Source organism: Ambystoma mexicanum, chromosome 8 (assembly GCF_040938575.1).
Source record: "Ambystoma mexicanum isolate Mex_15411 chromosome 8, UKY_AmexF1_1, whole genome shotgun sequence".
NCBI lineage: Eukaryota > Metazoa > Chordata > Amphibia > Caudata > Ambystomatidae > Ambystoma > Ambystoma mexicanum.
Window position 1 is genome coordinate 1,239,138,111 of NC_090929.1, and position 16,147 is coordinate 1,239,154,257.

The 16,147-nt window shown below is 44.6% G+C and overlaps 1 protein-coding gene across 1 annotated transcript in view; it reads right to left on the bottom strand.

The window, feature by feature from the left end:
- The window catches only part of SLC35G1 (solute carrier family 35 member G1), a 220,739-nt gene that overhangs the window by 31,551 nt on the left and 173,041 nt on the right, over positions 1–16,147 (bottom strand). The window contains exon 2 of the mRNA XM_069611346.1: positions 9,848–10,028. Within this exon, the coding sequence (XP_069467447.1) occupies positions 9,848–10,028 (181 nt within the window). The remainder of the gene's footprint in view (positions 1–9,847; positions 10,029–16,147) is intronic.

A 16,147-nucleotide genomic window follows, 5' to 3' on the forward strand; every position in this document is an offset into this window, starting at 1 on the left:
GCTGAGGAGCCCAGCGACGTTCCTTTGAAGCGGAACGTGCTATTTATAGCTGGATACAGGAGGAAGCCGGTGGAGAGGTGGGGGCCTGAAGAGCAGCTGTCTCAGCAGTGCCTTGGAGCGTGGAGCTGCAGGGGGACATTCTCCCCACTCTCACGTGAACGGCCACATAAGGAAAGGCTGTTTGTCCTGGTGGGTGCTGCCCAATCCCCCTCTCATTGGACACGAAGGTGAGGAGCAGGGAGAGGGGGGGTTGGGGGCACAACCAGGGAGGAGGTGTAAGGAAGGAAAATTCGGAGTAGATAAAAAACACCATAAGAGGGGTGTGTTCAAAACAGGACAGTAAAGATACAGCAAGGTGAATCCCAGTGGCGGGTAGTGCACACAGGAAGCCTTCCTCCCAGAGGACAGTAAAGTAACGGCACAGTCTTAAATATATGGTATGTCGAAGTAAGACTGTAATGTGGTGAACAGATACTTTTCACATAAAAGAATCGCCTAAGGGAAAGCACAGGAGACTGGCAGAAAGTATTAAAAAAAAAAAAAATAAAGTAACACCAAGGGCGAAAATTGGAAAGTAAGCCACTAAGTACAAGAAAATGGCTGCGGCAAGTATGGCACCTCCGCCATCGTTCCTGTCAGAACCTGGTGCTCCACCTATAAGGTGGGATAGGTGGAAGAAGCTGTTTGACACGTACCTGATTGCCATTGGAGGGGATAAGTTTGCAGCAGCAAGAAAGGAGGCAATCCTGCTGCACAATTTGGGAACTGAAGGCAGAAGTGTTTATGATGGATTACCGGATCCTCCACAAGAAGGCCACGGAGAGATGGACCAGTATTCTATAGCAGAAAAGAAGTTGGAAGTCCATTTTGAGGCCAAGAAAAATATAACATTTGAGAGACACAAGTTCTTCCAAAGAATACAAGATCCACAAGAGCCGGTGGAAAACTTCATTGCAGCATTGAGGTCTCTTAGTCATACGTGCGAATTTGGGCCGCTCACAGACTCTCTTATAAGGGACCAATTAGTCCGTTGCACAAATAACATAAAGATACAAGAGAGGTTACTATCAAAGGATGCATCACTGGAGTTGGCCATAGAAATGGCAAGGAATATGGAACAGACCCATAAATATATGACCACTATGAAGGGAGACAAGTCAGAGGGAGAAGTGGCTGCTGTAAAGGTATTTCGCAAGACTGGCTTCAACAAAGAAATCAAATGCTACAAGTGCGGTAGTAATCGTCATATTTCCACAAGCATTTTTTGTCCAGCCAGGAACATCTCGTGCTTAAAATGCAAAAAGAAAGGGCATTTCGCGAGAGTGTGTAGGGAATCAGGGACGGTGCAGAGCATTGAAGCAGGAGGAAGAATGTCGGAACAAGGTGAAGATTTAGAAGTGGGAAGGAGCAACCAAACAAAGCATGTATTGGAAGTAACAGAAGTATCAAGCAAGGGAGGTGCACCCACCGATGTATTCATGGTTGATGGAAGAGTGGTGACAATGAAGGTGGACAGTTGCTCACCGTGGACATTAATGTCCAAGGCTACATTTTTGAGTTGCATGCAAGGAGACGTGACAAAATTAAAGGAGCATAATATTGAGCCGTATGCATATGGAAATGTTAAAATTGGAATTATAGGGATGTTCCGAGCTTCTATCAAGTATAAAGGGAGGAGCTGTGAAGCAGAGATTTACGTAACGCAAGAAGGTTCTTCACTTCTGGGATGGGAAGAACAGTGGAAATTGGGAATTAGGATACAGGCGAATGCGGAAAGACCAGTTGATGTGGCTGAATTGAAGGATAAATGGGAAAAGGAGTATCCCATGGTGTTTCAGGAGGAACTGGGATTGTTGAAAGGTTTTGAACATGAAATTCAATTAAAGGCAGGGGCCAGTCCGAGGGTGCACAAGGTGAGACCAGTACCCCACGGATTGAATGAGAAACTCAAAGTAGAAGTGGAGTCGTTACTCCAAAGAGGAATAATAGAGAAGAGTGAAAGCTCGGAATGGCTATCGCCGGTAGTAGTAGCAGCCAAGGCCAATGGAGACATTAGGTTATGCGTGGATTTGAGAGATCTGAACAGAAATATACTAGTGGATAGACATCCCTTACCAATAATAGGTGATCAGCTATCAGTACTGAGCAATGCCAAAGTGTTTTCGGTTATTGATCTTTCACAAGCTTATCATCAGATCCCGTTGAAGGAGGATTGTCAACACCTGACAGCATTTATCACAGTGTTTGGTTCATTTAGATACTGTAGGATGCCATTTGGGCTGGCGTCCGCAGCAGCCGTGTTCCAAAGGGTCATGGAGACGGTGTTGAGTGGAGTGAAAAACATTATTGTGTTCCAGGACGATGTGTTAATATATGCTAGTTCTACTGAAGAACATGATGAAGTGTTGAGACAAGTGTTAAGCAGATTGGGTGAGGCAGGGTTGACGGTGAAGAGGAGCAAGTGTAAGATTGCGGTACATAGGGTGGAATATCTGGGAAATGAGATAGATGAGCAAGGGGTGAGGCCAAAAAAGAATTTGGTAGAAGCAGTAAGGTGCGCACCTGTACCCAAAGACAAAGAGCAGGTGAAATCATTTCTCGGTTTGGCCGAATATTATCATAGATTTGTGAAAGATTTTGCCAAGGTATCAGTACCTCTCAGAACGTTGCTAAAAAAGGGAGTGAGGTTTGAATGGTCTAAGGAATGTGATGTGGCTTTTGAGTGTATTAAGCAAGCAGTGGGTGAGGCACCATCCATAGGTAGATTTGAACCCAAGGGCAAAACGGTATTGGTAGTGGATGCGAGCATGTTAGGATTGGGTGCGACGTTAGTGCAGTACAATAAGGACAATACTGAGAGAGTGATAGCATTTGCGTCTAGGACGCTAAGAGGGGCAGAAAGCAAATATTCTGTCATTGAAAGGGAAACTTTGGCAATGTTTTGGGCAGTGAATCATTTTAAGTTCTTCTTGTGGGGGAGAGGATTTGGGGTTAGGTCGGACCACAAACCACTGGTTCAGATGTTTGAGAGTGGCAGGTGGGCCACGGGTTCTCCAAGAATAAGCAGGTGGGGTCTGGGACTCCAAAACTTTAACTTTGAAGTGAGCTATTTACCAGGGACGCGGAATGTTGTGACAGACTGCCTTTCCAGACTGCCTCTTAAGGGGGAACCTATAGAGGACAGAGTGACAGAGGAGGAGTTAGTGGTAGCAGAGGTAAAAAATGCGGTCAGCAAGGAGGAATGGGCGAGGGAAGAGGACTTTGATAATGACCTCAAGTTAGTCAAAGGTTGGACGGTTACGGGGTGTCCAGAAAGAAAAAATGTGGATGGTAAATTCAATACTTGGTGGGAAGTAAAAAATGAGTTAAACTTATGTGAGGATAGGTTAAGGAGGGGGAGGTGCATTGTTCCTCCTCATTCCCTGAGGTCAGTACTAGTTGAGCTGGCTCATCAGGGGCATCCTGGAGAAGCGGCTATGAAAAGGAAATTGAGGCAGAATTATTGGTGGCCGGGAATTGACAGGTGTGCAGAAAGGTATGTTAAGGATTGTATAGTTTGCCAAACAAGTGACAAATGCAGAGTGGTGAGAGAGGCTCCAATAATTCCAAATGTGGTACCGGACCAGCCGTGGAGTAAGTTAGCAGTGGACATAATGGGTCCGGTGGCAGGTCTGGGAGATGGGTTAAAGTTCGTATTTGTTGTAGTGGATTTCCATTCAAAATGGTTTGAGTGGGAGGCTGTAAGGGAGGTCACGGCAAGGGAGTTAATTGGATTCTTAGAAAGAGTATTTCTTAAGGAAGGAGTCCCGGCGGAAATTGTATCAGATAATGGGGTACAATTTGTGTCTGGAGCAATGAAACCGTTTCTTGCAGGATACAGTATAAAACACACAAGGACGGCTCTATATAATCCTAAAGCAAATGGACTTGTCGAAAGAGTTAACAGGTACATAAAGGGGGGCCTGCAGATGGCCATGAATTCGAGGCAACCATGGAGGGAAGTATTAAGGATGCTGACATGGAATTATGTCACTACGCCTCATTCGGTGACGGGAGTATCCCCATTTGTTTCAATGAAGGGAAGGGAGCCTGGGACAAGGCTTTGTCCAGGATGGCTAGGAATGGCCAGAGTGGTAAATGTTGACCGTAATCAGATAATGAAACTTATTGCATTGAGTCAGGAAAGAAATAAGGAACTGTTTGATGACAGAATGAGGGTGAAGGAACGTGATTGGAAGGTGGGAGAAAAAGTGTATGTCAAAAATCCAAGACTAGTGAACAAGTGTGTGGAAAGTAGATTTCTGGGTCCTAAGAAGATATGTGCAGTAAAAAGTAATGTGGTAGTTCTGGAAGGTGGTGAAGTTTGGTCGAAAGGAAGATTGGCGAAAGCGGGTGATGAGGAGAGGAGTGAAGATGAGGAGCACTTGAGGAAGGTGGAGAGGAATACCATTAAATTTAATGAAAAGGTGAGAGGAGAGGTGACGGATGAGAACAGGGAAAAGGCAGGTGGGAAGGTCAGAGAAGATGATAGTCAAAGGTCAAAAGTTGAAGAGGATTCTTTACATAGAGCCAGGTCTAAGCCGGTGTGGATGAGGGATTATGAGAACTGACATTATAGTGTTCAGGTTGTGTTTAAGGTATCTACAATGTAATTGTACACGGAGGATACCAGGTCATGTGCAAGTTGTACAAGTCTGTTGATATTCTGTTATATTCTGGTCAGACACATTTTCTGGTTAAGTTTAGCCATAAGGTTAAGTTTTACATTACTGTTATAGTATTTCATGATATATATTTGCTCTGTTTAAGGGGGAAGATGTGTAAGAATGTATTGTGCCTCGCGGCGGTCGCGCGCGCTCTCGAGCTTTTATGTAATGAGAGTCGCGTGACCGCAGCGAGGAACGGCAGTTGGCGGAGATGAAAGACGGCCTGAGGAAAGAGGGGCGACTGGCGAGCTCCGTGTGATAATAAACAACTAAATGTTTATTCAGTGTGGCCTCCCTTCTTACGCTGAGGTCATCAATGGCAAACCCCAACTCTGTTCATTTAAAATGCAGTCCCCCATGTGCAAAGGTGGAGGGCTCACATGTTACATTTGACCCCCAGCAGTGGATTGTGTACTAAATGTTTTCAACCCAAATCTTCCACTGGGTATGAGTTAACCACTTACTAACCTCCAGTCATTCTACCTCATACAGGGTCGGAAGAAACTCAAATCTGATTCTGGGTTTGGGGTTCTTATTGAAATCCTCGGACGTAGAATGTTTGGCCCTCCTGGTATGGGGGATACCCATGTGTAGTTCTCATCTGGGTCTATCCCATAGAAGTGTCAAGTGTCCCAAAAGCTCCTTTTCCCCGCATAATAAAGTATTGGGAGACCACTTCAAATAATTAAGTGGTCTCAAATTGAATGATGGCTCGCAAGTAGTAGTTGCTCAAATATTGTTGATGATTATTGATGGGAAAATGTTAGGGCCACACATCACCAATAGATGTTTTCGGAACTTTTCTACCAATCCTGTTCTTGCTTTTTGATATCACACTGATTCCATTTTTTGCCTCAGGCCATTTTATTTGGCCAAAAAAGGCTTTTATCTGCAAGTGATTCTGTGGATTTGAATGCCCTTTTCCTAATGAGAAGAACCCCAATCACTGTTAAGACACATTGTGCCAGTACTGTTGGCAGGTCTGAACTAACGACATTCGACCCAGAAGGACTACAGTTGGTGGGAACAGGGGAGGTGGGAGAAACAGACCGATAGGGGCAACAAGTTGGCCTCGTGGAGCGACCCATAGAGCTGATGATTAGAGGTTCTGAGGGTGAGGCTGTAATCAACTTAATAAGGTTGAACAACTTGACCAAGACTGTAATATTGGAAGAGGGCTCCAAAAACAATCTGATTGGTTAGTTTAGTAGTGGTGAAGACCGGATTGGCGGTTTGGCCTGCAATGTCTATGTTCAACGTTCTCCCCAATCTCGGTTACTTTATCTACCAAACTGAGCACCTTCGAAAGAATGAACCTAAGCATTTTTTATATTTCGGCTTCAGGTAGCAGGCCATCCAAGAGAGGCTGTGTTGAGGGAGTTGCAGTTTTCTTTGATCACCCCCAAGAAGATCACACTGTAACTTTAAAGGCACGTTTGTCTCAGTTATTGCTGAGCCACAGTCTTGTTTTGTGTGACTACTCTCAGCAGGCAACACATTACCCCTAACAGATTTCAAAAGTTGCGTTATTTCTGATCTTTGTTTCCTCCCCCCGTATAAGGCAGGATGTTCGATAAAATGCCCATTGGTTTCTTTCCCAAGATGCTATTGTGGCATGCAGATGTTTGCTTCTGACGACCCGCAGCTGGTCATTCTGCTGTGATACAAGTTGTATATGGGTCTTTAAAAGGAAGTTTGTGCCAGACTACCCCAGGAGTGGACGTTGGTTAATTTGGGTGCAATTAGACATATCTTACACAGCTTGTACAATTGCGGGCACAATGAAAGAGCTAGCATTGCCATTTTGTAATTCCGTTGTGCTGCTCTGCACTTCTAACTCCACCATCACTTTAGTTAGATAATGGTCAATAAAACCTGTGTGGGCTTTCTTTTTCATGTCTAGGGCAGTCCTGAAGGGGAGACAGGGGCTTTCCTTTTAGTCATATGTAAGGACTCAACGAAATAGCCTGACAAAGCTCTAATCCGCTGTGGTTGACTTCTGGGGTACTGGGTGGCTTGAAGTAGGGGTGAAATATAAAACCAGGGGCACAGACATGATAGTCGTTAATTAGTAGGTGGCTGGATAGAACTCTGTCGTTATCAGGCTACTTAGGGGGTCCGAGCCTTGAGAACCAAAAGATAACATGCCGAGAAAATATGGTATTTTCAGCTCGCTTCCTTGAGAAGGAAAAATGATTAATACTAGAGGCCCCAGAGCCTGAGTCTCCCCGGTCACCTCTAAAATGTCAAACACGTTTACACACTGCACTACTCTCGAGCTAGTATTCACTAAATGGCTTCCATGGCTGACACAGAGGCCATCAGAAAAATATAGATACATATTTAAGTCTCTGACACCCGCTCTTTTCATCAGCTCACTTGACATGGCACGAACACCTGCCAACTATCCCAGTGCACAAGGGCAAGAGATGGTTGTCGGGGAGGTAGAGTAGAAAGTAGGTGAACGTAGAGTGACAGTAGGTGCATGCTAGCATTTGTTCACTTTTGCCGGTGTGGCAGGTACAAAGCAGGTCAAATTATGTAAGAGTAGTCAGCCCACCTTTACTTTGGGGAGCCAAGGCAGAGCAGAGTAAAGGACCTGGAACCGTCTTAGAGCATTAAACCGTCAAGCTTCACTGACGGCACACTCACCTGCTTCGACAGGCAAGATACCTATATTATTCCCAGTTACCACAACAGCGACAGGCACCATTATGCCCACCTGTACACAATAAGGCCAGAATCTGTTATATACCCTAATCCTAGTCACCTCAGTGAAGGTGGAGGCCACTGTGCTGAGTTAGCACAGTATGCTCTGTTAGAAGAATTATGATACTGTGTAGTGTTCCCCTTAGCAATACATTGCAGATTCCTGTGTGCCCAGTTGGAATAATAACAATACTGTCCATTGTGCCCAAATTGCAGATTCCTGTTCGCACACTAACCCTGCCCAGCCATGCCTGCCCCCCCTACAAACAAAGCCATGCCCTACGCATGGGCTTAGCAGACTACATATGCCTCAAGCGTGGCAGGTGGGTGGGGGTCTGAATGAGAAAGTGGGCATTGTTTGTACATGAAGGCGAGAAAGAAGGACCAAGTAATCAAGGCTTGTTTGTTTGCACGGGGTTGGTGTGGGGAGGATACTGCATTTATTTCCTTTCTGCTTTTATGCAGGGAGTGGTGGAGCCAGGGGTGCTGGCGGGCTGGGGTGACAGGGGTAAGACAGGCAGTGCAAGGACGTCATTTGGGGATCACAGCCGCAACCCCTGTGGCCTCCCTTGCTACCCCTGTGGTCTCCCCCTTTTTTTTAAACAGAAGCTCCTGGGCACTGGACTAGCAGGGGCTCCTGCAGCACCACCACACCAAGGTATGGGGGGGCCCCAGCCCAGTCCTCAGCCATCATGGTGAAGGCTGGGCCGGGGCTTGCTGCGCGAGAAGGAAGCGCTCAGTAGGGGTTGAGCTGACCGTGACATGTCTCACGTGTCACATTCCACGTTCAGCTCCAACCCATTCTCAAACCAGCTTCCTCGTGGCTCAAACAGGATCCAGGAAGATCTAGCAGCTTCCTGGTTCCTGTTTGTGAGCAGCACGGAGCAGCCGAGGGTGGCCTGGAGTGACAAACCAAAGCTGTAAAAACAGATAAGGCTTATTTTTAATGTGATGTGTATTTTGCATGTGTGATGTGCATGTCAGATGTTTGTATGTGCTATGGGTCAGTGACTGGTGGGTGAATGAGTAGGAATGTGATAGTGTGTGTTTGAATGTTGTGGGTGGATGGGTGCATTCCTACGTGGAGAATGCAGTGCAAGTGGACTTAGAGGTTTATGGGTGAGTGAATGGTGGGTGAGTGAGTAGGAATGTGAGTGTGTGTAAATGTTTTGCGTGGGTGGGTGCAAGTGTGAGTGTATGTGAGAGAAGGTATATGGGTGAGTGAGTGGTGGGTGAATAGGTATGAATGTGATTGTGTGTTTGTGAACGTTCTGGGTGGGTGCATGCCTGTGTGGTGAATGCAATGTGAATGAATGTTAGAGGAGATGTATGGGTGGGTGAAAGGGGATGCCTGTGTGTGTGCGTTTGTGTGTGCACGTGCGTGTGTGTGTGAGAGGCCCTAGGAAGCTGGGGATAACTAGAGCATTTTTGACAAATCCTTTATTGACTGCATGTTTTACTAATTTTTCCAGGCAAAGCCAAGTTCATGTGTGTCATTACCTGGCTAGACTGGCATTGTGGTACAGCCAGTCAAGTCATTGCTTACTGTGAAATGACATTTATTACTTAGCATCTTTGACAAAGCAAGCACGATGAGTAGTATTATCCCGCTAGACTGATGTGTTGGTGTAGCGGCCTGTATGTCTTACACTAGCATGACTTTTTATTAACTGAGCATCTATGATGACGCAAGGATAAGTATTCTTAGGGTCTAGACTGGCTTACATTGGAACCAGTTTGGACATGTTTTCCTATTGCGACATGTCACTTTTAATGGACAAACCAATAAGAGCATTTTCTTACATAGGCGTACTGGCATATATTGGCAGAGCCAGCTTTGTGCCTAGTGCCAGTAATGATACTATAAAAAAACATTTTAAAGCGAACATGAGTATGGTCTTATATGAGAATACTAGCATAGGTTGGTGGAGTCAGCATGGAAATGTATGGGCACAGCCAGCATGAAAATGTTTTTTATACTGGCATGTATTGAAGGGGCCGGCATGAAAATGCATTGGGAAACACACTGGTGCACTTTTGGTGACTTGCATCTATTGTACTTTTTTCCACGAGTTACCCTACGCCCTACAAAACCGATTGCAAACTTTCTGGCGTTTTACCCACATGTTCACAGAAAGTGTGCTGTGTAATGCACCAGAAAAATGAAATCAGTGCTCCAACTTTCCCTTTAAACATAATCCATTGACAACGCCCCCAGTTATGACATAGAGAACGCGTAGCAATTAAGAAATCAAAATTCCACCCTGTGCAAATATTGCAAACTGATACAAAGTTCGAAGGCCACCGTTGTATAATGAGCAAATCACTTGCTTGATTGAACTCTGTGACTGTGCCTTTGCTGCGTGATTCCCTCCACTGGCCTGAGTCATGCACACACACGTCTGATAACGAGGAAATAGGTCGATACTCACTTGTGATATATTAAGCCAGGCAGAATAAACAGTATTTGGAAGAAGCATCGGATCGCACTTATTTCCACAGAATGGACATTCTCGACCTTCTTTACCAATAAAGCCCCCGATGAGAATAAAAGGGCTGATAACAAAGTATATAAAAGCCCGAGTCCAGGGCAGGTCCGCTTCTTGGCAGGATCTGAAAGAGATCATAAAATGGAGGTCAGTTCAAGAAACGTTATACTGTACATTAGCCGTTACCCAATACTCGCTGATATAAGTGGATGTTCACATGTGAAGGCACCACACAAGCTCAATATGAACACGTCTATAAAAGCCCTCAAGCAGTGAAAGGTCAAAGTACGGTGCTGTCCATAGAGTGGCAATGGAAAAAGGCCGTCGTTTTCGGTCTGGACCGTTATAACTCAGAATCAAATATTTGTGCCATCATAGCTCTTTGCTGGGGAATGTAAGCATAGGCCCATTAAATGTTGCCCACCTTTTCCCTGGCTGCTGACTGCACAATTGAATAACTGGGTGAGGATTGGCCAAACTGTTAGCTAAGGTACTTCAGGAGACGGTGGACTGATTATAAACTGTTTATTAAGCTTAATAATACAAACAAGGACCTCCAGCAGTTATGCTCACCTCCACGTACTCATTAAGACAGCAACGGACTGCCATAGAACATTGCATGAAAATAAACAGCTGCATCACAGCTATGTGGAATGCTACCTCACCAGCTAGCATGGAAGCATTCCAAACCTAATAAGACTATTGCATAGCCCACACCTGCAAATACACTAATGGTTACAAAGCTATTATCAACCTAATGATGGAAACACATAAGTAAATATATTGATAAACATTTAAAAGCCAAGGTTAAAGCATAAATGGAAATACCAACATAACACATTCAAGACACAACTATAACACATCTCCCTTCTTTCTTCAGTCAAACCCATACTGTTAAACCCTCCTTACAAGGGCAACGCGATTCATGTTCCATACATGTCCTCCTACCACACGAATTGTCCCAGGCAAAACAGCCACCACCCTCACCGGATCAGAATAGAGGGATTCTCCCTTTTTCTTTAACATTCCTTTCTTTATCCTCACCATATCTCCACATTTGATACTCAAAGCCTTCTTTCCTCTCCTTGCATTTTCACGTGCCACCCACTCCTCTTTCTTCCCTTTCAACATTCTCCTCATGCCATCCGCCACATACTCACTCTCCCTACTCCTTCCCAGCCATGGTGGACTAACAGCCAAGTTGGGTTTGCGACCTCTCATCAGCTCAAACTGTGTTATCCCTGTGACGGAGTGGGGCGACATACGCAGACCAAATAACCTGTCCTGAATGGCAATCTTTTCGTCAAACCCAGTTTCATTCGCCATTCGGATACTCTCCATGATACATCTATTCATCTTTTCTACACACCCATTCGACTCTGGATGATATAACGATGTCATTTTGTGGTTAATTCCACACTCTTTCAAGTACCTTCCAAAACACCCACCAGTGAATTGAGGACCATTGTCCGCAAGAATGCTTTCTGGCACACCCTCCCTAGCAAACACTTGTTGCAATTCCTTCACCGTGGCTTCTCCAGATGTGTCTCTAACCACACTGAACTCACACCGACGTGAAAACAAATCTATTATCACTACCACGAATTTCCCTATTCCATACTCCAAATCAACTGGACCCAGGATGTCCATAGCAAGATCTCTCCAAACACCACTTGGTACATCAACTTCCACAAGGGATTGTTGTTTAGCAACCTTTCCTTTTCCAATTTTCCTACACATGGAACACTCCAACAACCTTCTTTCTATGTCTCCATCAAAACCAGGCCACCAGTAACCACTTCTTAGAACACCCTTCATTTTGGTAACACCTATGTGCCCCATATGCGCAGATCAACCACTCTATTTCGCAAACAACCTGGGTACAACAGCACGTTCCCATCTAAATAGAATGCCATCCACCGCACTGAGTTCATTCCTGACTTCCCAAAATGGTTCTGTACCTTGTTCCAATTCGGTTTTTCTGGGCCATACACCTGATTCCACATACGTTTTCACCAACGTTAAACACTCATCTTTGCTCGTCTCCTCCAACCATTCCTCCTTTGATAATATCCCATCAGTGTTTACAAAAACCATTTCCATCTCTGTATTCTCAACACACAATTCAGATTCTTCCCCCCTCCTCAATCTTGACAAGCAATCTGCTAAAACATTTTCTTTGCCTGGTATTATCTTGACAGAAAATTCATGACATTGCATGCAAGTAATCCAACCCGCAACCCTTCTGGATACCTTGTCCAAACCTTTGTTCTTCAGGATCTCTTTCAAAGGTTTATGGTCAGTACATAACACAAAACATGTGCCCCAAATAAAATTCCTGAATCTCTCTATGGCCCAATAACATGCCAATGCCTCCTTTTCCAGTACAGAGTAGCGATACTCCGCCCCTCTTAGGCCTCGCGATGCATGAACTATGATGTGTTCATTCCCTTTTTCATCCACCTGAGATAGTACTGATCCAACCCCCATTTCAGATGCATCCACTGTAACCTTACTCTGGTGACCAGTATCAAAATGCCTTAACGGCTGAGCCACATCAATTTCCTTCTTTAGCTTTTCGAACTCCTCCTCACACTTATGATTCCAGACAAACTCACAACCCTTCTTGAACAATTTTCTCAACTCAATCCCCTTGCTGGAATAATGACACACAAACTTTCGATAAAATCCGGTAATTCCCAAAAATGACCTCAACTGTGCTTTATCCACTGGGCTCTTAATATCTTTTATGGCACTTACAAGACTTTCTTTTGGTTTCACTCCATTTACTGTTATTTCATGCCCCAAATATTCAACCTTCTCAACGCCAAATTTACATTTCTCCTCTCTTAGCACAATGCCATTCCTCTCAAATACTTTAAGCACCCTATCCAATATGCGATCATGCTCCTCTATGTTTTTCCCACACACTAACACTTCATCCTGGAAACAGTAAACACCATCGATGTGACCCACTAACCTGTCCATGATTTTTTGAAAAACTGCCGAAGCAGATACCAGACCAAATGACATGCGCATATACTGGAAAACTCCTTCATGGGTGATAAATGCTGTCAATTTACGGCATCGTTCCTCCAGTTCCACCTGGTGATAAGCAGATGCCATGTCTAATTTGGAAAATGTTTTCCTGTGTCCAATTCTCGATAGCATTTCTGCCATATTTGGTAAGGGATGCCGATCCACCATCACACATTTATTTAGTTGGCGTAAATCCACGCACAGACGTAGTTCTCCAGAGCTCTTTTTCACCACAACTAATGGTGAAACCCAATCTACACCTCCTGCTCTTTCAATAACACCCGCAGACAACAACTTAGTGAGTTCCTCCTTAACCCCTTCTCTTACTGCCAAAGGTAATGGCCTCAATTTTGCTGCTATGGGTATACTCCATTTTCTTAATACTATTTGGTGTTGTACACTCTTTATTTTGCCAATGCCTTTCTTAAAATCCTTGGGGTGTCTACTCATGACCGACTCACAAACTTGCAATACTTGTTCAGCACCATTGGGATCTAATTTGATGTTTTGTTTTTTCTGTTCCCTCCACCCCAACAAAGTGAGCCCTCTTTTGGTTACGTATATCTTTCCTTCACACTCTCGATCCTTAAATTCAAATCGATTAATACTGTATCCCAAAAGGTCAATTGGCTCTTGATTATATCCGCCTGCTCTAATGTCGGGTTAAAATAGTTTTTATATATCACCCTTTACCTCTCTTTCATATACTTCCCTTGACATCAGGGTAATTTTTGACCCATCACTTGCATCACCCACAGCATTTATAGTGTTGACTATGACATTTTCTAAAGGAAACTAATTTTCATCGTCCAATGACTTTCTTCTTTCCTCCTCGGTGACATACAACAGCTTCTTCTGATTGTTTTGGTAGTTTTTGCAACAATTTGCAAAATGACCCCTTCTCTTGCATTTAGCACATGTTGCTTTTCTTCCTGGACACACCACAGATGCAGCGAAGTGAGTGTTGCTAGCACAGCGGTAACATAATCGTGCTTCCTTTTCTCCTCTCTCACCCTTCTCTTGTATATCTTGTTGTCGCTTCCACCAGGATGGAATGGCTTTTCTTTGTCCTTACCTTTTTTCTTGTTTTTCTGATCACTGACACTCAAAATCTCTGCCTTTGTCTCACCCATGTCTTTTTTGGCTAGTTTTGCAATGCACGCTAATGAATGTTCTACCCTGCGGGCGATAGCCAACACCTCATCCAACCCGGGTTTGTCCTTCAGCCATAGCTCCTCACGTATGCGGTCAGAACAGCAGTGTGTCATGAATTGGTCACGTACATTTTCATCATATGACCCTTGAAACTTGCACGATGATTTTAATTGGCAGAGAGCAGTAACATACTCTTCTACTGTCTCCCCTGGTTCCTGTACTCTCATGCGAAAGTTATATCTTTCAAATATAGTGCTAGTCTTTGGATTGAAATGTAGATCCAACATAGCAAATGCAGTGTCTAAATCAGACATGACATCCCCTTCACCATCCCTCGGATCTGTGGTAGAGTTTCAAAAATTCTTTGACCTTCGTAACCCAGATGGTGCATTAATAGAGTAAGTTCTCTGTCAGTGGAGAAAGAATTTCCACCAACAGCTTTTAAATAATGGATAAACCCCTTTTTCCATTGAGCCCACTTGTTTGTTTGTTTGTTTGTTTGTTTGTTTTATTATTTATAATGCGCGAGCGTACCCGGGGGTATCAGGGCGCAGCCTTTACAAGAATTTTCGAAGCTTGGTTACAGTACAAGAAGAATATACATAATACAAAAATAGGTACACAAATGTTATATACAGATCAGCAGTGAAGCCAGCAGGCCGTTATATACAGGTAAGCAAGAGGCACACGTGGTTACAATGTGTGCGTGTAGCGCTGGGCACTACCTTGTCTTAGTGGGTCTCCAGTTTCAGCCAGGAGACTAACTTGTAACAGAAGTTCTGATAGGGCAAGTCTTCTCTAAGGTTGGAGGCAGGGAATTCCAAAGCTTGGCAGCTTTTACCGGGAAGCTGTTGCCTCCTATGGTGGCCCGTTTGTAGTGGGGAACAGATAAACAATCTTTCTATGCAGTTCTGACGGGTCTTAAGGAGGACTGTCTGTGGAATCTGTTGATCAGGTAGGTTGGGGCTGCGTTGTTAAGAGACTTGTGGGTGAGTGATGCCGTTTTTAAGAGAGTTTTATCTCTGGTGGAGAGCCAGTTGTTCTGTTGGCTGAATCCTGTGATGTGTTCTCTTCTGGAAACGCCCAGAGCTGCTCTGAGAGCGTTGTTCTGAAGGGTTTGCAGTTTATTGGTGGTGGCCTTGGTGGATCCTAGGTAGAGGGCATTGCAGTAATCGAGGCGAGACAGTATGAGGGCTCTAGCGAGTGTCAGACAGCTAGTGTCCGACAGGAAAGGTTTGGCTGCACAGATTAATTTGCACGTGTAAGCCGTGGAGGATGCAAGAGAGCTCACTTGTCTTTTGAGGGAAAAATTAGAGTCTAGATAGAATCCCAATGTTTTGACCTCCTGTCCGACTTTGATGTTGTTCCCGTCAATCATGAAGGAGTTATGGGCTGGGCCAAGTTTCTTTATACTGATTGTAGTGCCTAAGATGATGAGTTCTGTTTTATCATCATTCAGGCATAGTCCATGAGTGGCCATCCATGCCTGGATGATGATGTACACCCTATTTAGCAAGGCCAAATCCTTTCCATAATCTCCTGAAAGTGGAAGGAGGATCTGAGTATCATCTGCATAGTTAGTGTAGGTGATACCGAGATGATCCAAATCATCGAAAAGGGGCTTGGTAAATATGTTGTATAATGTGGGGGAGACACAGGAGCCCTGAGGAACACCGCATGTGATGGGTATAGGGTCTGCTGCCGCCGTGGGAGAAAAGACTCTCATAGTCCTGCCGTTAAGGAAGGATGTGATCCAGGTGATGGCCTCGCTGGAGAAGTGAGCTGAAGTGTGGAGGTGTGAACAAAGGACCGAGTGATCGACCAGATCGAAGGCTGCAGATAGGTCGAGGAGGAGGAGTAGGGCGGCTTGCCCGTTGTCTCTGAGCGAATCAATCTGCGCTTTCAAGTCAATAAGAGCGGTTTCGGTCCCGTGTTGGGGACGGAATCCAGATTGTCTAGAGCCTAAGAGGTTGTGTTCTTCCAGGTGCTTCTGTATTTGTACATAGGCTACCTTATCCAGAATTTTTAGTAGAAAGGGAACAGTTGTTA